General features: G+C 37.4%; 1 protein-coding gene across 1 annotated transcript in view; it reads left to right on the top strand.

Annotated features, from left to right (window-relative positions):
* ADAMTS3 (ADAM metallopeptidase with thrombospondin type 1 motif 3) overlaps nucleotides 1-27,589 on the top strand; it is a 198,614-nt gene extending 171,025 nt beyond the window's left edge. The window contains exons 16-22 of the mRNA XM_045531009.1: nucleotides 2,862-2,942; nucleotides 4,694-4,857; nucleotides 10,183-10,348; nucleotides 13,277-13,409; nucleotides 17,472-17,679; nucleotides 19,843-19,960; nucleotides 24,800-27,589. Coding sequence (XP_045386965.1) covers nucleotides 2,862-2,942; nucleotides 4,694-4,857; nucleotides 10,183-10,348; nucleotides 13,277-13,409; nucleotides 17,472-17,679; nucleotides 19,843-19,960; nucleotides 24,800-25,368 — 1,439 coding nt within the window. The 3' untranslated portion in view covers nucleotides 25,369-27,589. The remainder of the gene's footprint in view (nucleotides 1-2,861; nucleotides 2,943-4,693; nucleotides 4,858-10,182; nucleotides 10,349-13,276; nucleotides 13,410-17,471; nucleotides 17,680-19,842; nucleotides 19,961-24,799) is intronic.

Here is a 27,589-nt window from a genome sequence, read left to right as displayed (position 1 = left end):
TATTTTAAACAAAATTGTTTACAAATCTATGGACCTAGGATCTATATTTCACATGATTTTTACAAATCTATTTTAAACAAAATTGAGGTACAATTGAAAAATAACCTGAGATATATATGCTCATGAGTGTGAACTTCTGTGCTTGTTACCTCGTCAGTAACTTGGACTTAGACATACACTGAAGGTTCCAAATGTGGAACAAACAGCTATCCTCTTGCAACAAATAATATGCAGGATTATCAGTAGTTTCATAATATTCATTGGAATTTTCATAAAATATTTGGATATATACATTTATTACCGAATAATTTGTTTTATAACACATATTGTTCACTTATTCAATAAGGATTTATTGGACAAATGTCAATATATCTTATAGAATGACAGATAACAAAAGAAAACAAAAAACAAAGAAAGAAATTTGGTTTACTTTACATTGTCACAGTGGTAATTTTTCCTTTTATAGAGTAAAAAAGTATTAAAAAGTTAGTCTTCATCCAAATAGACTAATTCTTTTAACCCTTTTTACTCCCATTAGATGCCTAGCTCTGGCTCATTCCATACATACCAGCTTTGCTCTTTGATATATTTAAGAGGGCAAAGCTAAATTGACTATATTCTAATGTGTTTCTCTCAGGCATTCCCTACTCTAGTTACCAATGTCTTTGCTATTCTTGTGTGATAAATTATGTTTTGCACTTTGAAAGTTTTTAAAAAGCAAATATTGCCCATTTTGGCTGATTACATTATTTTAATAAATCAGCATTATAATTATATACATATATTACGGTTTTGGTGGAATCAAATGTAATTTTCTCCATCTTACTGTGAAATAATGTTCTATGCTTTCTTTATTGGAGTTGTATATTATTCTTTTCTTTTAGATGTAAAATAATTCATTTTGTTTTCTTTCCAGAGTGAATTAATGTAAAGAAAAAAGTTTTTGACATGATCATTCATTCCATATTATGTGTGATATAAGGTAGTGATACTGTTTTTTAGATACCCCAGAAATTATTCTAAACCTGCAAATCAAAGTCAAAAGATCAGGAGAAAATTTTCATCGGTCATACAGATTCAAACTGTTCAAAGATAATCTAACATCCATTTCTTTGCACTAATGTTGTCATCATAGTCATTCCATAGACTAATTAACCTTTTCCAACAGGGAAACATTTAAGCAAGAGGTGCCATAAAGAATTCAAGTTGCTGGAAAATGAAATCTGCAAGTATTCAACTTCAAATCCCCTACATTGTTTTGCATTCATGCTTAGTCTTACTTTCATTGACTATTAATAGTTTATTGGCATTAGTTAACTATTATAAATGTGTTTTGACTCCAACATATAAAATTACCGAACATATTTTATATCTTGCCTAATAAAATATATATGGCTTATAGGATAGTCAATGAAACAGCAAGACTTTGATAAACATGAAACCTCCACTAATTAAAGACATTCTATTTAAGGGAAGACGAGAGGTGCTTTCACTTTACCCAAAGGAGCTCGTGATGTTTCTCTTGCTGAGACAAGAGAAGCTAAAAATGTACTGGGTAAGTTGTAGCAAACTGCAGAAAGATGGGCATCCATAAAGGACATCAAGCTGTTTTGCTGTACTTGGTGTCTTAAGCATGTCGTTCTAGCCATTGCATACTCAGGCAAACATGGTACATTCCATGTGTTGGACTTTACCCCGGGCTAATGTGTTGAAAACACTGATCCCAAAATGACCATTCCATTTAGTTAGAACACTAGTAAATATTGTGAAAAAGTTAGATAAATCTACCCATAGGTACATATTAATTGTACATATATAAATGACAAAAAATATGTTTTTTTCCTGATTCCATCAATAATTAAGTATTGATAACTGAATTTTTGTCAGTACTCATACCTGGAATATGAATTGGTTGTTTCATAATGTACGGAAGGTATAAGTTGCATAATCTTTCTATATTCATTTATTTTTTATGGTAATGAGATATAGCATCTTGGTCTCTCTATTTGACCTGTTGATTTAGAGTTATAATCTTAATTCTAAGTGATTGGAAGATAATTTTTAGGACATGTGATTATATTACAAATGTTTGTGATATATGATATTAACAGTAGTAGGAATGATATATGATTTTAAAACCCAAAGCAACCAATTAAGCATATTGATTTTACTATTTCTGGCTTAGAAGAGTGAGGTTAGGGTGCATGTAAGGCAATGCATGACGTAACTTGCACAAATTTCACAACCAATTGGTTTGGTCAAATCTATAACATGTATTTTAAAATAGTTCCATCAAAAAACTTGTCTAAAGATTTAAAAATTAATACTGATCACAGGAAAAATGAAAGCTACACACTGATTTTTCTTTTGTAATTTCTTTAGATTAAAGTAGACTTTTAAACACAAAAATATTTCAGTAATTAGAAGTTTAACTATCCAGACTTGCCACTTAGGCTTTTAAGATAACATGTTCACCACCTAAGTGAACTCTCACTAATAACTGGCCCCACTTCAAAAGAGTAGTTTAGGAAACTAGAATCACATAGAGGGACACAGGAAAGTACAGTATTTGCCTGAATTGTTGACACGATTTATAGGTCAACACAAGATAAATGACTCCTAAATTGGTAACAAGATTAACTTTTTGCCGCCCTCTTTAATAAAGAAAAATTTCCTCTAATTTCATGCCGGATGTCACAAAAGCCACCAATGCTTTGAAGTTAATTTCCGAAACTGCTTGTTTGAGTTTATGGATGCTGTCTTCTGCAGGCAGGAGCAGTAAGGATGTAGTGCTCTACTAACCATAGTTGTTGCTTTTGTTTTCTTCTTTGCTTCCTACAACATTTACTACACATGCAAAGGGTACCTTAAGATGTTTGATATACCCCCTGGGGCTAGACATGTGTTAATCCAAGAAGACGAGGCTTCTCCTCACATTCTTGGTAAGTGTTGCTGTCTGCTCACTCTGCTGAAACCTGCTCTGAAACCCTGAAATGTCAAAGACACCGTACATATGGATGTGTGTATGTATATGTGTATACATACGTATGTAAGGATCAAAACTAAATTAATTGAATAGTATGTAGTTTTCGTTGGTCCTTTCTCCCAACTATTCTTATTTTAAAACAAGAAATGTCCAAAAATAGAGCTTTAATTTTTGGTAGGAATAAGTTGGTTCATAATTACATGAGGGGAAAAAAATCACTTGACAAGTTTGTATTTGTTATGCATGTTTTGCTCTATATTAGGGGATAACAAAAAATATGTTAATAAATGCATTAAACTAAGGAATAATAGAAAAATTCATCATATTAATGCTGAGAAATGAGTTCTGATATTTTGATTGATGCCATACTGTATGCAACCCCTCATTTTTAATGCATTTTATTTAAGCTTTTTGGCTGAAAAGCATCCACAGGTGAATTTTACTATTAACAGTTGAATGTTAAATGGTTCTAACATCTGACGTGTCAGGTTTTTGACTAGCACATGCAGATTTATTTGCAAGACTGATCATAATTTCCAAAAGAAGTTCTTTTGCTCTTTTATGAGAAATATAGACTTGTAGAAATGTCACTTTAAAGGGGTTTATATTTAAAATGTGTGTTCAAGTATAAACATAACCATCACATATTTCTTTGCCTATAAAAACACTAAGGAGATTTCTGAAACTAAGGAATCATCTATCAACCCCATAAAGATTTGTAGCAAATTTTGTATGTGACTGTAAAAAGATAATGAATTGTTTCATGGTGTTTCATAGAATTTTTTAATATTTAAATTATATTCACTGCTAGATGTCCTAACAGTCTGTCAGCCATAGTTCTCTTTCCAGTATTTAAAATTCCTTATTTTCATCCTAGAATTCAGATTATTATCCTTGGAAAAATGTTACTAGTTTAAAAGCTTAAGAGGAATAAATATATTTAATTAAAATTACTCATGTTTTCCACACATTTTCAATAATGGTAGTAATCTATGAAATTGTGTTTTCTTATTGTTATATGCTGATGAGAACTTCTAAAATTTAAAGTCCCATTTATCTTTTACACACTAATGTGGCATCTTATTTTATTTTATTTTATTTTATAATATGTAGTAGAACTATAATACTTTAAGAATTCTATCAGCATTAAACAGCTTTTTCTAACTATATGAGTAGGTGGTGTAGATTTGGAATTTTACAATCATAAGAACTAAATTGTTGGCCTGAAATTAAATTACTTTAGCTATGTTGGGTGGCTGTAAATATTTTGACCAACATTAAGGAAATACATAGTAAAGAAGCCATTGTGCTATATGCTATGCTAGCATAAATTGTTTGTATTAATTATTAGAGAAGCATCCATTATTTTCAAAATGTTCCCAGCTTTCCAAGGAAATATATAGGATGAATGGGTTAGAAACCATTCACCTCTTTGACAATGTTTTCAAATGGGAATATTTGCAAACATTATTTTCGCCTATTTAACCATCTTGCCATTGTTTTTGACCAGTTAGGAATGCTTCTTGAGAGGTTGGAATGCCTAATGAACAAAATGCGAGTAATATCAGAACTAACACTCATTTTGATTGCTTGATACTAACAAGGAAACATGGTCATTGATTTATAGAAAGGAGTAGACTATGAGTCTTTAACACTGTAATATGATAAAATAAATTGTATGTCGATTACTCATTTTCTTTCCTTTAGCTATTAAGAACCAGGCCACAGGCCACTATATTTTAAATGGCAAAGGGGAGGAGGCCAAGTCGCGGACCTTCATAGATCTCGGTGTGGAGTGGGATTATAACATTGAAGATGACATTGAAACTCTTCACACCGATGGCCCCTTACACGATCCCGTTATTGTTTTGGTATGTGGCATTACAGGCTCATTATGTAGTTTATAGTTTTGTAATTAATTCATCTGAAAAAACTTGTACCTTGAGCATCAAATATTTAGTTGTTTATTTTTTATAATTCTATTTATCTTCCCTCCACTCTTTCTGCAACCTTGTCATATAGTTTATTATATATACATTATAAACTGAATGATGCAGTATTATGATTTTTCACTTAAGTAATCAGTTATCTTTCAAAGACAACAAGAAAATAAAAAGTACGTTTTTATATTTGCCCACATATTTACCATTTCTGACGCTCTTCATTCTAACTTGTAGGTCTGACTTTCCATCTAGATCATTCACCTTCAGCATAAAGAATTTCCTTTAGCACTTCTCGTAGTGTGGGTGTACTAGCAAATAATTCTCTCAGCTTTTAATTACCTGAAAGTATCTTTAATTTACCCTCATTTTTGAAAGATGTCTTTACTGGATATAGAGCTTGGGGTTGCTATTTTTTTTTTTTTTTCTTTCAACACTGTATAGATGTTACGATCTTGCAGGGAGTTCAGTGGATTTGGGGGCTGAGCAAACAAAAAGATATGACCACAAGGTGGCAGTAGCACACACACAAGCGTTATTTGGGTGAGGCCTTAGCAGATTTGCAACTGGGGCCATGACCCAGAGGCGAGAAGGCTAAGGGAACTCCTGAGGAAGAGGAGAATGGAGTGGCGGTTTATGTGCTTAGGTGATGTCCTTTAGCAGCACAGTGGAGAGTCTGTGAGTCACTGAGTTCCAAGGACAGCAGCAGCTGGATCCTTATAGCCACAAGGCCTTATGTATACCTAGCAGATGTTGGATGCAGTTGGCCGGAGGTATGCAAAGCAGGCCAGCTCTAAATGGCTAAAACTCTTCTTGTTTGGGCTGTAGTAAAAACAACTGGATGTGTTAAAATTTGCTTTTGGCATCAGTGGGTTTTTGAGCTAAGAGGTCTCAATCTGCTGTGAAGAAATAACGCAGGGGCCATAATATAGGAGCCATCTTTTACTCATGTATGTAGCACTTGTCCCCTAGAATCCAGCATTTATGACAAGAAGCCTCATTTAAATTGCTGCTCTGTATGGAATGTGTCAGTTGTCCCTGGCTGCCTTTTTAAGATTTTTCTCTTTATCTTTTTGTTTGTTTTGTTTGTTTAGCAGTTTGATTACGATTTACTTAGTTTGTGGTGGGTTTTGTATGTATTACGCTTGGGGTTCACTGAGAATGTTGGCTCTGTAGGTTGACGCTTTTCACCCAATTTAGGTAAATTTTCCATTATGTCTTCAAGTTAATTGCTTTTTTTCTCCCCATCTCTCTCCTCTTTAGTCCTAGAAGACTCATTTACATGTATGTTAAACAGTTGAAATTGTTCCACAAGTCTCAGGGCTCTGTTCATCTTTTTATAATCTTTTCAAAAAATATGTTTTTCAGATTGGATAATTTCTGTTGAGCTCTGTTTAAGTTCAGTGACTGTTTCTCTTATGTGATCTCCAGTCCTATCCAGTGAATTTGAGCCTATCCAGTAAATTTTTCACGTCAGATGGTGTACTTTTTTTCATAGAATTTCCATTTTGTTCTTTTTTTTTCTCTTTTTTTTAATTTCCATTTCTCTGCTACATTTCCATGTATGTTCAGTCATTATGCCTAACTTATCCTTTAAGTTCTGGGCTTTCATCTGTTTCTAGTGCCTGATTTTTTTTTTTTTCTTGTTGATCATGGATCACATTTTTCTGCTTCTTAGAATTTTTGTCTTGTACAATAGACATTATGGATGATAATTGTAAGGTGTTGGGTTTTGCTCTTGCAGGCAGTTAAGTTGTTGTCAGATGCTCCTGATCCTTTGAGACCTGGTTTTATTCTTTATTAGGGCTGGTCTGTTTCAATGTCGTCCTTATTCTTATGACATGGCCTTTTCTGGTGCCTTAAGAGAATACCTGAAGTATTAGTGGGGCTTCTTCACTCTGGCTGGCTAAGAATTAGCACTCTCGCCCTGTTGAGTTCAGCCCTATCTGAACTCCGGTATCTGTCCCACTCCCAGCCACACAGCAGCCACTCACTGTGGACCCCACCCACGATGTCCTGGCCTCGGCACACACAGACCAGCCCTCAGTCAAGGACTCCTGCAGACTTTGAGGCCACGCATCTGTGCAGCACGCCTGCCCTGCAAGTTGCAAACTCTAAGCTCTATCTCCTCAGCTCGGGAGACCGCTGGGCTGGGCTTGAGCTCCTCCTCCCTGTGCTGGGATCCAGAACCTGGCCCCTGTCAGGAAGTAAGACCTGGCTTGTTTCTCTTCTCACAAGGATCGTTGTCCTTTGCTATGCTATACATTGCCAAAAAAAGTTCCCTCCTATCTTCCATCCAGTTTGATCATTTTTGCATTTTTGATATCAGGAAGGTCACTCCATTACTCCCTCATGGATGAAAGCAGAAGACATCTACTTGATTTGTCTTGTTGGATTCTGTTTGTATACAGAATTTATATTTATTGGATTCCCTATAAAAATTATACTAATCTAAAACCAAATTTTCCCACTCAATTTAAGTCCTTTTTTCTTTGAAAATTTTTTTCTCCTTTGAAGTGTCTGTTCAAAGGCCATTGTTAAAGTTTCTTTTTCTTTTTCTTGAGTTTTGAGAGTTCTTTATATGCTAAATATAAGACCACTGTGAAATATGTGATTTGCAAATATCTTCTTCTAATCTATAGCTTGTCTTTTGTTTCTCTTAGTAGTTTCTTTCATGGAGCAAAATAATTTAGCTTAAGTCCGATGTATCAATTTTTCTTTTATAGATTGAGATTTTAGTGTTATAAAAGAATATTTTGCCTAATCCAACATCAAAACATTTTCTTTTTTTTTTTTGGTAAAATTTTTACATTTAGGTTTATGAACCATGTTGAGTTAATTTTGTATAAAATGTTAGTTTCTTATTTCTGAAAATGGATGTCAATATTAATTATCTCTTGCTGCAAAACAAATTACCCCCAGATTTAGTGGCTAACCACGAGCAACATTTATCTCACAGTTTCTGTGGACCATGTGTCTGGAAGCAGCTTAACTGACCAGTTATGGTGCAGGGTATCTCATGAGGTTGCTGTCAGCTGGGCCACAGTCACCTCAAGGCTTGACTGGGGGTGACTCTGTTTCCAAGCTGAGTCACATGGCTGTTGAAAGGCCTCCCAAGCAATCTTCCAGGTGGTGCCTGGCTGTCCTCAGTTCTTGCCACAGGAATCTCTCCATAGGGTGGTTAAGTATCCTGTCAACATGGCACTGACTTCCACTACAGCAGGTGATTCAGGTGACAAAGTGACACAGTGCAGCCAAGATACATGTCAGTCTTTTTTCACCTAACCTTGGATGTATTTTTAAACGCACCACAATGTCCAGTTGTTTCAGCACTATTTGTTGAAAAGACTGTCCTTTCTCTATTTAATTGCCATTTCATTTATGTCAAAAATTAATGGTCCAAATGTATGTGAGTCTACTTCTGGACTCTCAGTCTGTTCCATTAGATAGTTTTGTAGCAAAATATATGCTAATCAAAATTTTATTCAGATTATTTGGTTTGAGTGATTGGAGATCAGAAGCTCCACTTCACTCTTATTAATCACATTGCATTCTTTTCCAGCAACACGGGTATCTGGCTTCAGAGCCCTGATGTTGAGCCACCTCAAGGATTTGCCCATGATTGTAATGTGGCCACATGGAGTGGTGTGGGCTGGAGATACAAGGAGGAGATTTGTAACTAGGAGAGGGAGGTGTGAACAAGCAGTGCTCTCTCGTCATGACCCTTCTTTTCCTCTCTAAAGGACTGAAAGCTCAGGTCTGCAGCCCTGGAGCATGGTGGCTAGGCTGTCTGGGGCTGAAAGATTTAGACATCTGACTAGAGTATAAGGGTTGGTGCTGATTTTTAATGCTGTTTTCAAAACAAAGACTGAGAAAAAAGAGAACTGACCCCAGATAACCAGATCCTTTACCCCAGTGGGTTTGGTATCACTTCATTTACCAAACAAAAGCTGTTTGTAAAAGTTTAGTTAAAATACCAATGAATTGCACATGTCTCCCTTTGTTTAAAAGGCAAGTAACAAACTGAGAAAATATTTGCATAATTCTTATTACAAAAAATGGGTTAATACCTTACTATTTAGAAAAGAAAAAATAGATGTACAGTACCCATAAAAACCGGAACTGATGATCATGCAATGTACGGCAGACAAAATACAAGTGAATCATAAACCTAGGAAATTTAAACTTTACTAGATATCAAATAAATAACAATTCATGATCTTTTTTCCATCCAATTAATAAACGTGAAAATTGTGTTATCTATAGTGTGTAATGAACATTTTCATATATTCTCATTTTTAAAGTAACCATTGTTCTAACTATTCTGGCGGGCCATTCAACAATCTATTATAAGAACTATAAAAAGCGTTTTTACCCTTTAGCCTTTTAAGGAAAACTGGAAATCCCCACAAAAGTGTGGACAAATTCTAATTAATACAAATACTTATTAATAAGTAAGTAGTTAAATAATATATAATACTTTTAGGAGTAAAGACTATGCTGACATTTAAAAGCATGATGTTGCTCCCCTCCCCACCCTCCCTCCCCCACTCTCCCCTTCTCCTGCCCTCCTCCCTCTCTATAAACAAAGAAACTAATGAATTAGTTAATTAAAAAATGTCCTCAAAGAATATTTACTATCTCGGGGAATGTGCATGACACATTAAGTGAAATAGCAAGGCCAGAAAATTATGTATGTTTCTATGCACACACACACACACACACGCACACACACACGTGCACACACACATAAATACACACACAATGCAAGTATCTTTAGAGAGTCCAAAAATAATAAAAATGACTTTGGCTTTCTCTGGTTAGTAGAATTATGGATGATTTTTATTTTCTTTATATTTTTCCATAATGTATATATTTTCTGGAGGGAATATTATTATCTTTATTATCATAACAAAACAGTTTATTTTAAAGAACAATTTTAAAACGCACTAAGGAGACAGTGTAATTTCAGGAAACCTGTAGTGAATGTTATAAAGTTATTATTTTTATAATACAAACTCTTAGTGTATGTACTTTTTAATATTTTTATGTTCAAAGTCTTACATATATTTGCAATGTTTTCTGAAACAGAGCACACTTGCACTTCAGTTGATAGAAATAAAAACATTCTAATGTTAGAAAATACTTGAAAGTTTTCCAGTTTTAATAAGAGCAATATTCTGAAATATTTGTAATTTTACACTCAAAATTTAAAACTCCTCAGTGATTTACATATTGATTTCATGTGTATGTCAGATTATACCTCAAGAGAATGACACCCGCTCTAGCCTGACATATAAGTACATCATCCATGAAGACTCTGTACCTACGATCAACAGCAACAATGTCATCCAGGAAGAATTAGATACATTTGAGTGGGCTTTGAAGAGCTGGTCTCAGTGCTCCAAACCCTGTGGTGGAGGTAACAATTGAACACATTTATTCTATTAAAATGTAATTCATATAAAAGCCAGTCTTGCTTCTCCCTTAAGAACTGTCTCTAGTTGAGGCCCCAATCTGAGAAACACCAGACATAATCACCAAAACATAAATATGAAACATTTTTACTGAGATCTCAGAATCAGCAAGGGATAGGATTCCATTTATCACAGGGATAGACCTTGAAATCCTCTTGCCCTTTTCTCTTGGGTTTCTTATGTCTTGCATTTACTGTAGTGGGACCCTTAATCACTTTAACCAAATTCCAAAACTCTCCCAGATTCAGTGTACTCTGATTCTCACTTTTCTTCTCCACTTGGACTTTCCATATCTATGCATTTCTTTTCCATCAGTGTTAATAAAAGAGCTATTTGTTACACATGACTGTGTAGCTGACTGTGCTGTGTAATTTGGAACCAGATGCTATTACAAATGCGTTAAATATCAATGCTTGCATATTTACGATGGCCTGTGAGATTGGTACTATTCTCTCTATTGTACTGATAGCAAAACTGAATCCCAGGGAAGATAAGTAATTTGCCGGAGAGCACAGGATTCAAACCCAGATAGCCTGGCTTCTGGGCGCACACTTTCACTCACTGCACTCTGCTGCCTCTCTGCCCTCTCCAGAGGACATCTAATAAGGTGTACTCAGTGTTTCTCAATTTCTCCCATCACCCATTCCTCTAGTTCTGAACAACAAGAGCTGCAGTACCAAGCTGGAGCTTGGCCTAGACAAAATTCTTCCCAATGGGCGGGAGAAGGCAAGGGACTGTCACAAAAAAGACAATGAATAATTGAGAACAAAAAAATTGTTCATGGCCGGGCGCGGTGGCTCACGCCTGTAATCCTAGCCCTCTGGGAGTCTGAGGCGGGTGGATCGCTCGAGGTCAGGAGTTCGAGACCAGCCTGAGCGAGACCCCGTCTCTACTAAAAATAGAAATAAATTATCTGGACAACTAAAAATGTATATAGAAAACATTAGCCGGGCATGGTGGCGCATGCCTGTAGTCCCCGCTACTTGGGAGGCTGAGGCAGTAGGATCGCTTAAGCCCAAGAGTTTGAGGTTGCTGTGAGCTAGGGTGACGCCACGGCACTCAGTCTAGCCTGGGCAACACAGCGAGACTCTGTCTCAAAAAAAAAAAAAAAAAAAATTGTTCATAACAGAGAATGCCTTGTGTAAACCATTTATTTTAGGATGTGTTTCTAAAGGGCTTTTTTTGAAGGGAGAATAAAATATTTTTAGTTAATTATCTTAAATTCTACTTTTATATCCATTACAAGATGCTTAATTAATTTGGATTTTCCCTTCTGCTGTACGCACAACATCTACTTGATCACAAGATTTGGCAGATACACACCTTTTTCATATCTACCACATCTATTCCTTCTTCACCAGACTTCCTTCCTTATTTTGGAAGGAAAGATTATTGCAACAGCCTTTTTATTAGTCAACTAACTTTGATTTTCTTCTCTTCCTTTATTTCCAGGATAATCTTTCTTAAATGAATGCATGGATGAATGTATGAGTAGAATTATATTATTTCCCCAATTAAAATCCTGAAGATACAACATCATTTTATGTAGTATTCTTGCCAAAAGTGAATAACCTGAATCTCATCATTAGGACACAATTAAACAGAGCCAAATTGTGGAACGTTTTACAAACCTACTGGTTTGTACATTTCAAAACTAGTAAATGCCATGAAAGACAAAAAGAGGTTCAGAAACCATTCCTGACTGATGGAGGCTAAAGAGACCCAACAGTTAAATGCAACACATGATCCTGGACTGGAAAAGCATTGCTATAAAGAACATTATAGAGACAACTGAAAAATTTTGATTGTGGTCTGTATGTGAGATAAGAGCATTGTATCTGTGTTCAAGTTCCTGATTTTAAGAATTATATTGTAGCTGTATAAAAGAATATACTTGTTATGAAATACTTGCTGAAGTCTTTAGGAGTGAAGGGTCAGGATGGCTACAACTTTGTCTCAAATGGTTCAGAAAAACAGTATGTATATAAAGAAAGAAATATAGCAAATGTGGTGAGATGGTAATAAAATATTAGTCTAGATGCAAGGCACACAAATGTTCATTTTACTTTTCTTACAACTTTTTTGTAGGTTTGAAACTTTTCAAAACTTTGTGTGTGTATATATCATATATATATTATACACACAGACACATATATATATGCATATATATACACATTTACAAATGTAAAAGTTGATGGCTGGGAGACCTCCATCATTAACTCCCTATAACCTTCGGGATAAAGTCCAAACGCTTGTCTGACAGTGAAGGCTTTCGAGATCTGATCCTTTCCTGTCTCCTGCCCTCTTTACACGTGATACTTCAGCCATGTGAAGGTCCTGCAGTTTTCTATATATGTTATTTCCTTTGCTTGGAGAATAATTTCGCTTCATTTCCCTTACCCAATACTACCTGAACTTCAAGATTCTGCTCAAGGAATGCTGATCCTACTATACGCTTTCCCTACCCCTCCTCCAGCTAAGTTAGAGATCTTTGTGTGTTCCTTTGGTGCCCTCTACAGTTAGGTTGTTTACACGGCACTATGAAAACCTATGTCAGTAGGTATCGACACAGTGCTTTTCACATCTGTCTCTTACACTAGACTGTGTATATTTAAAGTCCAGTTCATTAACAAGTACACAGCTGGTATTTAATAAACTATGATATTTATTAAATGCAGGCTCTGAAAAGATAAGGATTTTTGGTTTTTTAATTCCCTTTGGGTCCTCCAGCACCTATTGTAGTGCCTGGCTTATTGTATGCGCTCAATAAATATTGGTTGAATGAATGAATGTATGAACGATTGAATGAGTAACCAAATATATGATAGCATGAATAAGTGATTCAATCCAAAGCAATTTATTTCCTTTTCCAGGTTTCCAGTACACTAAATACGGATGCCGTAGGAAAAGTGATAATAAAATGGTTCATCGCAGCTTTTGTGAGGCCAATAAAAAGCCGAAACCTATTAGACGAATATGCAACATTCAAGAATGTACACATCCACTGTAAGCATTTTATTTTAACTGTTATATCCCGAGCTCAAAGCGAGGCTTTAAATGTCTTTAGCTCTTTGTAGTTTTAATTTTATTTTTAGGCAAAGCTCTATCTGCTACAGGTACCTGATTTAAACAGTCATATCATTTCACAGGAATCCTATAAAGCCATAGTTTCCCTACCTTTTGCCATTTTCCTGCTCAAAAACAACCACTTTCAACTGTTACGTTCCTTTTGCTATTTGGTAGTTGTTTCCATCTCTCTAAGTAAAATGTTTTTGCTTCTGTTTTTTTGACTCTTTCAGAGGGTGGGTTTTGATATTATGTATTGAATTTTCTCTGTGAAATGTGAAGATTTAGCATTATTTTATAACCCCTACCCAATGCACACCCACAGGCCACCCTTCTTCCTTCCCCAATACTTCCAGTATTCATCTAACATACCTTTTCCTGACGTTACTATTCGGAGTTTATATTAACATGTATCCTTCTTAATACCTGAGTCACATAGTGTGCTCCGATTATTCTGTTTTCCCTTCTTATAAAGTTTTGTTTCTTCTATAGGAAATGAATGTCTTGATTTTTATGTACTTGATTTTCTGTTACTTTTCACTAATTCATCCCCAAACTCTCTCCCTGAGTATCAGTTCCCTCTAAATCCTGACAATCTAAGTATCCTGTCACTTTCATCCTCCTAGAGACAGAAGAGTTGTCAGAGAGCAGAGTTGTCGGGGTTCCAGCTGCAGCCTGGGCTTGTAACCAGTGTTCATCCTGGGGTTTATTCACACCATCCTCCCAGGGGTCCCTTGCCTCGCTCTTGCATGGGGCCTCTTGTTTCCTGCTTTAGCTTTCTTATCCCTTGGTTCATTCATTCATTCATTCTGGTAGGTCTTACCTTCCAGTAGCTTCATGAAAACAGTGAAGTTTTCATATATATAAATTAAATTTTTAGACATCTAAGAAAAGTATATGAGGTTAAAGTATAAGATTATGTAAGAAGTCTTTCCTCTCACTTTTGATCATTTGGACACACACGTATGTATTAAATATACAATTCCAAACCAGAGTATCCCTCAGAATCTCAAAAATGCTGTTCCATTATTTTCTAGACTCCAGTGTTGCTATTGAAAAGCCAGTTGCCATTCCAATTCTTAGTTCTTTCTGTGTGACCTCATTTTGTTTGTCTTTCAAAGTTTGTAGGATCCTCATTTTGTTCCTAGTGTCCTGAAATTTCACAGTTATGAAATTGCTACAGGGCTCATCTTTTCTCATCCATTGTGCTGTGTACGTGTAGACTTCTTTAAAATCAAAAAATAATCATTGTACCTATTTATGTAGTACAATGTTACATTTTGATATTAATACATGTATGGAATGATTAACAAGCTAATTAACCTATCCATCATATCACATGTTTATAGTTTTTGTTGTGGTGTAAACATTTGAAATCTTTTCTCTGAACAATTTTGAAATATCTATTACATTATTATTAACTATAATCACCATGCTGTGCAATGGATCTCAAAAGCAGATTCCTTCTTTATGCTTTGACCAGTATCTCCCCATTCCCCCTTACACCTTCTGCTATGTCTGTGAGTTCCAATTTTTTAGATTCCACGTGATCATGTGGTATTAAATATTTGTCTTTCTCTGTCTGGTTCATTTCACTTAGCATAATGTCCTCCAAGTTGATCTGTGTTGTCACGGGTGACACTTGTAGACTTTTTGAAGTAGGAAACTGATATCCTTTTTCTCTGGAAGATCTTATTGTATTTTTTCTAGGAAAAATTTCCTCTATTTTTCAAAGTTCTTTTTTTCTGGGACATTTGTAGTTCAACTTTTGTCTCCTATTGTACATTGTTCCACTTGCTGAATCTTTCATTTTTGCCATCATATCATCACTATTCAAGAACTATGTTTTGTTCATCAAGTATTCCTTTCTGAAGGCATTTGTTTCTTATTTCACAGATGCAATATATTTTTTATCTCCTTTAGGATGTCAAAAATTATTTTATTTTCCCACATTATTTCTTTCAAGTTCTTTTCTTCTGTTTCTCCCTCCCCTCCCCACACTTCCCGCCTTCACTTGTATTGGAGGATTTCTATGTCTGGTGATTTGGGGCACTTCATTCATATATAAGAATGGAGTGTTGAAAAGGCTGATTGATAGTTTGCTTTATAGTTTGAGACTTGTTAGCTGGTGGGCTTAACTATAGGGTGAACTGGCTTATCCATTCCATTGAAAGACCTTCAATGAATTATATATTCAGGGCATTTCTTATGAAATTATCAGGTTCCATAGAGCCGAGTCAATCTCTTGCCTGGGGAGTGTAGGTCTTTTCAATTAGCTGTTCTGTAAATGTTATGCATGTAGGTGTCTAGACTTTCATGTGTCCAGAGTCTGGTATCTAGAGTATTTTGTGTATATAGGTCACTATTTACATATGGATTTTTACATAACTCTATTTTCACTATGGTTTTCTTCTCTCTTGATCATGTCTATTGTACCCGGTTAAAAGTATGGTCCACAATCTACAGAGGATAAACCTCACGTCTTCTTCTAAGGTGGGAAAGGGGTAATTACCCTCTGGGGTTAAAAATCAGGTCTAACTGCTTCCAAACAGCCTTTTCATAATTTCTCCTGCTTTCAGCCCGGACTTCACCCTTGCTCTCACAGCCCACACTGTCCCCAACACCACTAACCCCTTTACATTTCTAAAGTTCTGCAGTGCAAGTCAGTTTGTTTACGAGCTTTATACCGGGGAATTAGACTTCATCCTTCTTAAGTTAGCTGAGTTAGTTGCCACATGTCCATTCGTTTTCTAGGTCCCCAAATTATGTTGCTGTGGCTTCCTCTCAATTTCCTTTGCCTTTGTGGGTTTAAACATTTTTATCATTTATTATCATTCTGGGGATTTCAGGAGGGAATAAAGGTAATCAGAAGTGTCTATATCTACGAAGTGTACTTCTCATATAATATTTGTCTTCAAATGAGAGTCACTACTGAGGTCTTCAAAATTGAGAAAAATTCCTCGGTTCAGTCGCCACAATGCATTTTACAGCCAGTTTAACAGGCTAAAACAGTCTTAAACTGTGAATACCAAAGGCTGCCAAGGTTTTATCGGGGTTATAATTTGGTACCTCATCTATATGGAGTGAAAAAAAAATTGCAGAGGAAAAGGAACTTTAGGAAAAAATAAATAAATAGTATGCCTCAACTACATGCTGACAGATTAATAAACCAGCTGGAGTCAATGGGGACAGCCCTTTGGGACTTGGTAACCATGTGTAATTGAGAAGTGTCTGTAATATTGTGTCCACGGTGGATCTGGAGAGTTCTTGGGGGCACTGACATTGCCACTAGAATTTGGGAATGTCCCCATGGGAAACGTTTTTTTGAAAATGTCTCTTTGGAAATATTTCTGTTGGGTGCATTCATGGGAGTAGTTTTTCCCCAGCCCCGACACACGACACCTTCACCTTTGTCAGGCCCAATAATTAGGGCCAAGAAAAACTGAGCTATCCAAACTGTATAGATACGTCAGGTAGCCTTCGCAGCAATAGCTGTAGAAATGAAATGGCCATCTCGGTTGGAAGATTAAGACATAAATAGATTCTACAGATTTCATGAAAAGGCAGCAGCAGCAGCCAGATCAGTTTGTCTTAGGAAGCAACGTGGACGTTCCTTTTTTACTTCACTTTCAGGTCTTTAACACCACTAGGCAGTGTGGCTGAGTGTGAGTTCGTGCTATCCTTGAAAACTTCCTTCCTGTCTGAACCTAACAGGGCAACCTTAAGATGAGATTCAGAAGCCCTCTGTAGATCATCCTTTAGGAAAAGAGAAGGTCTCAGAGTCACTGAGAGTGAAAAAAATAGTAAGGCATTGAAAATAGAAGTATCAGGGCTATTAGACAGTTGTTTAATGCATATCCACCTTTCTGGAACTATTTCCTGAACTACCGTGTGCCGCAGTAGGTTACAAGTCACTCAGAGGGCAGAAAGGTCTGGGCTTTGATCTGCACTGCACTGTACATGCCAGTGACGGTGTTCAATTGTAACCCCTTGCACCCGCAGCTGGGTGGCAGAAGAGTGGGAACACTGCACCAAAACCTGTGGGACTTCTGGCTATCAGCTTCGCACTGTACGCTGCCTTCAGCCGCTCCATAATGGCACCAACCGCTCTGTGCACAGCAAGTACTGCGTGGGTGACCGTCCCGAGAGCCGCCGGCCCTGTAACAGAGTGCCCTGCCCGGCACAGTGGAAAACGGGGCCCTGGAATGAGGTGGGTGTGTGGATTCTGTACGTGTATACATAAGGTGTGTGCATAAGCATGTGTAGCTTATTTTAATTTTACTTGAACGTTAAGTAGGCTTTGTGTGAACTGAGAATTATTGCATATTTTGTAGTAACCTGAAGATGTTAGGAAAAATCAAATACTTAAAACAGCATGTGCATTTGTTTTATTTTTATTTATTTATTTATTTATTTATTTTGAGATAGATTCTCATTCTGTTGCCCAGGCTAGAGTGCCGTGGTGTCAGCCCGGCTCACAGCAACTTCAAACTCCTGGGCTCGAGCAATCCTCCTGCCTCAGCCTCCCAAGTAGCTGGGACTACAGGCATGCGCCACCATGCCCGGCTAATTTTTTCTATATATATTTTTAGCTGCCCAGATTATTTCTTTCTATTTATTAGTTGAGACGGGGTCTTGCTCTTGCTCACGATGGTGCATGTGCATTTATGATTAGTTGGTAGGGACCCACCATGTTTGGGTGTTTTGTGACAGAGGATTCTGAAAGGTGACTGGTCCTCTACCTAATATCTTTGTTGACTTCCTCGTCCTACAGGATAAATTCCAGACTCGTGACACTGAATGCAGGGCCCTGCCTCATTTGGCACCACCCTACCTCTTGTCCTTTCTTCATTCCAATTCTTTGTCCCAGATGGAGTAAACTTCTCGCTGTTCCAAGCAGTCCATGCTTGTTTAGCCTCCTTTCAGTTCCTTTCCTCTCCTCCTAGCTAAGAATCTCCCCCTCATCCACCAAGGCTCATCTCCATAGTCCAAATTACCAGCTTCCAGGTTGTACCTTTTCTGGAATTTCCTCCTCTGCATCCATAAGGCAGTGCAACTTACCCTCAGCATCATGTTCGTGGAAGAGTATTACAACTCGAGTCTTTGAGTCTATGATTGCCACTAGTGCATACATTTTTCAAAAATCGTGTGCCTGCTTCCCTAGCACCCAGCTGGTGCCTGGCATAGGGCACCCATCCATTGATATTCCTGATGTTCGGTTGGTGACTGGCTGACTCAGTGTTGCCTATGTTACAACCTACCTTTAGTATTTTTAAAGACTCAAAATAAGAAGTCCGGTGGCCATAGGAGAAGAGTGTATAGGAGGAAAAGGCATCAAAAAGCAGAGAGAGAATGACTAAGTGGAGAATAGGCTCAGAAAGGAAGGAACGAGCAGGTTGTCTTAGTCTGTTTCCTGCTAATGTAACAGAATACTGCAGACTGGGTAATTTACAAAATCAGAAGTTTATTTGGCTCATGGTTCTGGAGGATGGGAAGTCCGAGAGCATGGCATCAGCGTCTGGCCAGGGTCATCCTATGGCAGGAGGCATCACATGGCGAGGACAGACAGAAAATTCTTTTCCCAGGAGCCAACTCCTGCAGTCACTAAACACTCCAGAGATAACAGCATTCATCCATGCCATTAGTCACCTCTTAAACATCCACCTCTGAAAGGTCCCTCTCAACACTGTTACAATGACAATTAAATTTCAACATGAATTTTGAAAGGGACAGTCAAACCGTAACACAAGTAAAGGTCACCCACACAAGACCATAAAGATAACTCCTATCAAAGTCCCAGAAGAGAATCCCTTCCTCCAGAGTGCCTACTTAGCACAATTGCATGGAAATTTCTGGGCTTAGCTTTAAAACAGTAGGCCCCTTCAATCGATTATAGTAGTTGCAAGGAGGTTGAATTAAATAAGTAGCACGGCAGTAAATTCTGCCGTCTGTAAGAGAGATGAAGTGGGGAACTCAATACCACGATTGGCTCCCTTTAGGGACTACGACAGATACTAACAGCATCACAATAATGGCTCCTCTCACATGGAATGCTTACTAGGTGCCACGCATTTCGCTAGTGTTCTGCATACATTGTTTCGTTTGCCTTCATTTAGTCTGACAACAATCACTTAATGCAGGTATTATTATCCCAGCTTTCTACCAGATAGGGAAACTGAGGTTCATAGAGAAAAAACAAGGTGTCCAGGCTGGTAAATAATGGAACCAGGATATAAACTCAGGATCATTTGTCTTCAAAACCACTATGGGACATCGCGTCGATAGAGAAGGAACTCCAGAGCTGTGTGTGTGTGTGTATGTGTGCAAGGTCTTGGTGGCATAACGTCCGTAACCACAGCCCCTGTTTCTGCAGTGCTCCGTAACCTGCGGGGAAGGGACGGAAGTGAGGCAGGTCCTCTGCAGGGCCGGAGACCAGTGCGATGGCGAAAAGCCCGAGTCGGTCAGGGCCTGTCAGCTGCCTCCCTGCCATGGTAGGTGTGACACGCATTGACCTCACTGCTCTGATGATGTTCTTCAACCTCAAAAAGCAGAAGTTCATTTCAGGATAAACTATGGAATTTACATTTGCTTATTGAGAAATAACCAAAGAAGCACACGCGGGCAATATCAGCCTAATATGGCTCTTTAAGATCGGTATCTGAGGCATTGTCTTGCACCATTTAATCATCACAACGGCTGTGGCCCTGCCATTCCTCTCCGGTGGCGACGCTGGGACGAGGGCCGTGCTGTGTATACATAGCTCCCGTCAATGTGTGTTTCTAGAGGGGGCTACTTACTCATTCCCGGTTACATTCCTTAACTATAACTTGGCATCATTATTAAAAGGCATAAACTTGCAGAAGGTTTTGAGCTATTTTTCTGAAGTTATTCAATTTAGACACGTGGATGATAAGTGTCACCCAGCTCAAAAGCCATTTCCCGTGACTGTCCGTCCACATACACGTGATTTGAAAATAGCCACCTCACGCAAATGCCCAAATTTATCATCTGCCTGGCCTACCAACTTGCTGTATTGCACAAGCAGAGTGTAGTCTTTATTTTAAAATGTAAAGCAAGTTGCTATTTTAAAAGAAGCAAAATATATTGGATGGTCTCAGTCCCTACCACTTTGTGTCCTTCCTCCCTGTCTGTTGCTCCCTGTCCGTATCCGTCTCTGTCCTGTCTCACCCTCGGTCTCTCTCTTACTCTCGGTGTCTGACTTGCTCCCTGGCTCTGACGTGCTGTCACTTGCTGCCGGTATGTTGGTCACTCTCTCTGCATCTGTCGCACGTGCTTTCCGGGCCTCAGTCTTTCTTCTTGCCCTCCCTCCCCCCACCCCTCCCAGTCTCCCCGACTCTCTCCTCTTTGCTCCTTTTCTCTCCCTCCTCCTCATCTTTCTCTGCCCCATGAGCCTGTCTGTCTCTCTTTCTCTCCCACTTTTCTCTTCCTCACTGTCTCCCCCAACCCTCACCCTCCCTCTTTCTCTTTCTCTCTCTTCACCCCCGTCATCCCTCTCCGTGTCTCTCCCATTCTGTCTCTGTCTCTGTCTCTCCATCTCTCCCACCTCTGTCTCTCCCTGTCTCTCACCTTCCCCACTGTCTTAGTTCATTCCAGCTGCTATAACAAAAAATCTTAGCCCAAGTAACTTAGTAAAAACAAAAAACAAAAAAAACCCAGAAATTTATTGCTCCCAGTTCTGAAGGCTGGAAGGTCCAAGATCAAGGTGTCAGCTGATTTGGTGTCTGGTGGAGGCTTCCTAGATGATTCCTTGTTGCTTTGTCCTTACACGGTGGAAAGGGCTGAAGAGTCCCTCAAGCCTCTTTTTTAAGGTGCTAACCCCATTCACAGAGGCTCCACCCTCATGATCTGGTCACCTCCCAAAGGCCCCACCTCTTAATACCGTCACCTGGTGGGTTAAGTTTCAACGTATGAATTCGAGGGACACAAATATTCAGACCCACCTTCTTTCCATCCCAGCCCCTTTGTTTCTACTCCTCCACCTCTATTCTTCTATTCCCTGCATCTGACTCTTTCTCCCCGTCTCTGTCTTTCTTCCTGTCCTCTCCACTGCCCTGTCTTTTCCTATCCCTGCCTTGCTCCCTCTCTCCAAGTCAGTCTGTCTGTCTCATTCTCTCTTCCTTGTCTCACACTCTCTCTACCTTCCCTCCTTTCCTGGCCCACCCATTCCCTTCTACCACAACCTCCTCCTAAAATGCAGTTCTCCCAAATCCATGCCATGACCACTGTGGACATTGATTTGACACACTAGTGATACTCAAGATTAAAGAAGTTGCTTTTTCCTTGGCCTCCAGCACCATAAGTAAGCCATTGATTAAATATTGACATCTACCAAATGGTACTTTTTTGTGTTGTTGCTGTTTTGGTCAAAATTGGTAAGGCGCTATCTTATCAAATGTTTTACTTTTGGGAGAAATTTGGGGCTTATGTCTTTTTAAGTCTTATAAAGTATTTATATTCATTATAAATTTGCATTTGAAATGTGTGGTGGCAAGAAGTATGACCATGAGAGGGAGACATAGGACTTATACAGTTATTCATTTTACTTTGGAGAGTATATTTAAAAGCTCAAAACACAAGTCAAAGCCTGAAGAAAAAACTTTACCCAGTTCGAAGTTTTAAAATTTACTATCACCATAATATTTGATTCTTATATAGTCACTACTTTTAGGAATAAGCTTTATTGATCTTAAGAACTAGGACAGCTAATTATTTCTGCAGATGTGCCCAATGATCAGCGAGAATTATCTTGATTCTCCTCTTTTACCTAGAAGAAAATGCTTTTATTGTAAAAACCAAGGAGCTAATAACATGGCATAACTATATTGGGGATTCAACATTCATTTTAGCTGCTGTATTGCTCTGAAGTCTAGGCCCAAAGGCCAATTGTAAGAGTTCTGAAAGGTTACATATTTCTCCCATATTTCAATAAAATAAGAAGTACTTTCCCTCAGAGTTTCAAACTGCTATTAGAATCCAATGGCTTTTTCAAACCATGTGTAAAACCCTTTTTCTGAACTTCTTATAATGATTTGAGAGTGGAGCAAAAAGGCTGAAATGTTTTCTTAATTTTAAATATTGATTTTCATGTGACTTCATCTCATTGGCCCCTTTTTTTTTTTTTTTTGAGATGGGGTCTCACTATGTTGTCCAGGCTGGCCTTGAACTCCTGGGCCCAAGTAATCTTCCTGTCTTAGCCTCTTGAGTAGCTGGGATTACAGACAAGTGCAACCATGCCTGGCATTGGACCCATTTTTATTGTACTATTAATTTTTTGCCTGTATGCTCTTCCCATCTATCCCTAAGCAAATTGCTATAAAGTTGATGTATTCCTTTTCTCGTGTTTGTTTTTTCTCAGAATATCTCTTCCTTTTCCTCCTCCACACAGAAGTATATTTTGGCCCTAATGACACCCAGGCTATGAACAGGTTCATGCAATGCCAAAGTGTTCACACTTAGTTATGGGACAGTCTCACATGGTCTCCTCTAACTCAGAGCGAATAGGCCATACTCTGAGAGGGGCCCCTAGAACAGGAGTCAGAGGAAAAAGAGATGACAGGGTCAAATAAGGTCCTCTCATTCTAGGGCCAGAGCCTTAAACATATAGGAAGAAGATATTTTCTTTTTTTCTTTCTTTTCTTTCTTCTTTTCCTTTTCCTTCCTTCCTTCCTTTCTTCTTTTCTTCCTTCCTTCATTTCTTGTCTTTCTCTTTCTTTCTTTCTTTTTTTTTTCCCTGTGGTTTTTTTTGTTTTTTTTTTTTTTTGAGACATGGTCTCACTCTGTCACCCAGGCTGGAGTACAGTGGCATGATCATGGCTCACTATGGCCTCAAACTCCTGGGCAAGCCTCCCATTTCAGCCTCCCGAGTTGCTAGGACTACAGGGGCTCTGGCAAAATTTTTTTTGTTTTAACATATAGACATAGAAAATATAATTCACAAATGATGAGGAATTGAGATTTGAGGTGAATCCCATTAATGAAATTCTCAGGTATTCACAGTATAAGTAGATGATGACCTTAGTAGCTAATATGAAATATTTAGACACATCATACTGTTAATATGTAATAGACCTGTCAATGTCAAGCAAATATGAGTTGCACCACAATTTGGGAAGTGGACACAGTGTTACCAGCCACAGTATTAGCAACTCTAACAAAGCTGGTAATTTTAGCTTTCTTTTGGCTTCGCCAATGGACTCTCCTTTTCCTTTTTTTCAATCTTTAGAAAAAGAATTTTTCAATTTCTTTGGCAAAGTATATAGTAGGTTTTTTACCTAGCAATATAGTATTGTCCAATAATATATTGTAATTTTTAAGTGATTATATTACATAAATGCCACAATTCTTTGTGTTTATTAATTGGACATGGGATAAGTATTTCTGTTTTGCACATCTCCAGCAATGCTATTATATGCACTGGCTCTGATCCATTCCATACGATATGCCCTAGGATGACTGAAATAAGTAAAAATTAACAATTTTTATGAGTTCAATATTTGGATTATTTGAAATCTAGTTTTATACCCTGCAGTCAATGACATTTTAAAATAATAAAAATAATGTGTATACATACATGTATCAAGTGTTTTACGAGTGTTACTTTAGATGTTATCAAGTGTTTTATGAGTGTTCAGTGCCCTTTAAACTTGAAATGCTGTCAATTCGATGAAATTAAATTTAAGAATTATGAATTCTTCATAAGAAAGTTGACACACTTCACACAAATTTGTCCTTACAAATAACATGAGCATATTCAATGGTAAACATGAAACTATTATAATATATTGAAGCTGGAGTTTTTTCTTTTGATTAAAATGATGTTTTCATTTTTCTTTGGATAATACATTTTTAAGATTTATTCCAACAGGTCTTTAGTATATATTTTGATTTTAAATTTAAATTTAATATAATGATTACTCTATGAGAAAGCCAGAAATATAATACTATAAAATAACAAAACAGATGCCCCTTCATATCCTAAAATTTAACCACAAGGTTAAATAAATCCTATTTTCTCATTCTAAAATCAGATAAATGTTCCTACTTGGAAGAAAAAATATCCTTGGAGATCTGAAGACTCTTGATTGTAATATTAAAATGGAGGTCATCCCAAGTACGAGGTAGATAAAGAACTATTTATTTCAGTGAGTTCATCCTAATGTTCATATTTTTAATTCAAAGGCTCATCTGGACAACTCCTGTCAATGTCAGATTTCACTGAAATCTTTTTATATTCCTTAACGATTTTAATTTCTTCCCTCCTTTTAACGTTTAACTGTGCATATTACTTTGTTTTCCTTTAATTTTTGCAGATGAACCATGTTTGGGAGACAAGTCCATATTCTGTCAGATGGAGGTGCTGGCACGATACTGCTCCATACCAGGTTATAACAAGCTGTGTTGTGAGTCATGTGGCAAGCGCAGTAGCACCCTACCACCGCCATACCTCCTAGAAGCTGCTGAAATGCACGACGATGTTATGTTTAACCCCAGTGACCTCCCTAGATCTCTAGTGATGCCTACATCTTTGGTTCCTTATCATCCAGAGACCCCTGCTGAGAAGAAATCTTTGAGTAGCATCTCTTCAGTGGGAGGTCCAAATGCATATGCTGCTCTCAGGCCAAACAGTCAACCTGACGGTGCTAACTTACCCCAGAGGAGAGCTCAGCAAGCAGGAAGTAGGACTGGGAGGCTGGTCTCAGTGCCATCCTCTCCACCCACCAAGAGTGGCCACCTCAACTCAGCTTCGCAAATGGCTGCTGCTTCCTTCCTGGCAGTCAGTGATTCGGTAGGTGCTTCTTCTCAGGCAAGAACCTCAAAGAAAGATGAAAAGATGGTTGCCAAGAGACATCCGGTAAGATCATCTGCTTTAGAAAGATGAGAAAGTGAACCCAAAAGGCTAGAAATCAGAGGGGAACCTGAACAACCTCCCTCTCCCCGTGGTGCATACGCTTGTTTAAAGTGGAAATCTCTGTAGATCATCAATTCGTTTGACCTGTAAGTGGAAGAACAAAAAGTGCTGGTTCACTTTCTAGTTGCTTTCATCCTCCCGTTATTCTGCATTGACTCGTTTATCAGAATTCATCGGAAGAAAGCACCAAAGATTATCAACAGGAGAAAAATAATTTACTAAATGTGTCGGTCACTCTCTGAAGCAGAAAAGGGACTGAAACCAATTGTGCATATCAGCTGATTTTTTGTTTGTTTGTTTGTTTGTTTTAAAAAAGTTACAGTAAAAATAAAAAAAGAGATACCAATGGTTTACACTTTAACAAGAAATTTTGGAAACGGAGCAAAGAATTCTTAGACTTGTATTCCTATTTATCTATATTAGAAATATTGTATGAGCAAATTTGCAGCTGTTGTGTAAATACTGTATATTGCAGAAATCAGTATTATTTTAAGAGATGTGTTCTCAAATGATTGTTTACTATATTACATTTCTGGATGTTCTAGGTGCCTGTCATTGAGTATTGCCTTATTTGACATGCTATAGGTTGACTTTCAAAGCAGAATATTACAAAGGAGAAGTTAGAATCCCAGCTACTGACAATACAAAGGGTTTTGTTGTATGGTTTTGTTGAATCAACAATGTGATACCCAAATTATAGATAAAAGGAAAAAAACAGAGAAGCTGCAGATACACAGATCTCAGCTTACCAATTGCCTTCCGGTCTTATGATTAAAAAGACGAGGATTTGTGTCTCAGTATACTTGGGGTCACAGGGAACAGAGAAGAGTTAATGAACCTGTGCAAGACAAAACTGAAACCCTTTTACCAGAACCTCAATAGGTGCCAGTGAGGTGCTCTATGTTCTTGTGTTGTATTTTTTTTTTTAATTTTACCATTGTCGATATATACAAACAGTTAAACCGAATGTACTGTAATAATCCCAAAGAAAAATGTCTTGGGATGACTTGTTTGTATGTTGGTAGCTGAGAAAAATATCAATCTAGAATTGAAGTACGAGTATAATAGGGCTTTGGGGTGTTGGAGGCAGGATCAAGAAAGCATTTGTCAATGGCTGAGATATTTATTTGCCACATGGTTCATATTCAAATGTTCATAACCACAATGCATCTGACTGCAATAATGTGCTAGTAATTTATATCAGTGATCACCTTGCTCACAGCAAAGCCAGAAATGCTCTCTCCAGGGAGTAGATGTAAAGTACTTGTATATAGAATTCAGAACTGAAGATATTTATTAAAAGTTGATTTTTTTCCTTGATAGTATTTTTATGTACTAAATATTTACACTAATATCAATGACATATTTTGGTAAACTAGAGAGACATAATTATAGATGCATGCTCTGTTCTGTGCATAGAGGAGAAATTTAAACAAACTACCGCAGCCAAGTCAAAGAGCTAAAATTGAACAAATTTGATGTAATTAAAACATTTTGCATTCTTAAAGTAGTTAATATTAAGTTGATGGCTTGTTCTCCTTCAAGGGAACATAAAATTGTATGGACTCAGCTAACTGTTTAATGAAATATAGTGAATTAGAAACATTTTTTAAAGTATGTAAAAGAGACAAATCCTTCATGAATTATACTTAAAAAGGAAAAAAAAGATAAATGTTATCAGCATAATGTTTTTGAGGTCAGTACCTGAACTGTCTAAAAATATACTATGCAAACTAAAATCTAGATATGTTAACCTCTCAAAGCACAGAATATACAAGAAAGTTTGCATTTTAACCATTGTAAACTAACAGCTTTTAACCTATTGACTCTATACCTCTAAAGAATCGCTGCTACTTTGTGCAAGAATTTTGAAGGTCAAATGAATTAGGTTAATTCCAGATAGTAAAACAATCCCTGAGCCTTAAGTAGAAGTCTTTTTTTTCCTAAAAGTTTCCCTAGAATAAAATTCTCTCTAGTTTACTTGCGTGTGCATATGTCTGGTCCACAGGGAAATAAAGAGAAAGATGGTCACACACATACACCTCCCATAAAGATGTACATGTTCGTTATACTTCTGACCTTTGAGCTTTCTTTTCTACTAAGCTAAAAATTCCTTTTTATCAAAGTGTACACTACTGATGCTGTTTGTTGTATTGGGAGCACGTAGCAATAAAAATGTTAACGAAATATA

Source organism: Lemur catta, chromosome 19, assembly GCF_020740605.2.
Source record: "Lemur catta isolate mLemCat1 chromosome 19, mLemCat1.pri, whole genome shotgun sequence".
Lineage (NCBI taxonomy): Eukaryota > Metazoa > Chordata > Mammalia > Primates > Lemuridae > Lemur > Lemur catta.
This window is presented reverse-complemented; position numbering and strand designations above follow the sequence as displayed.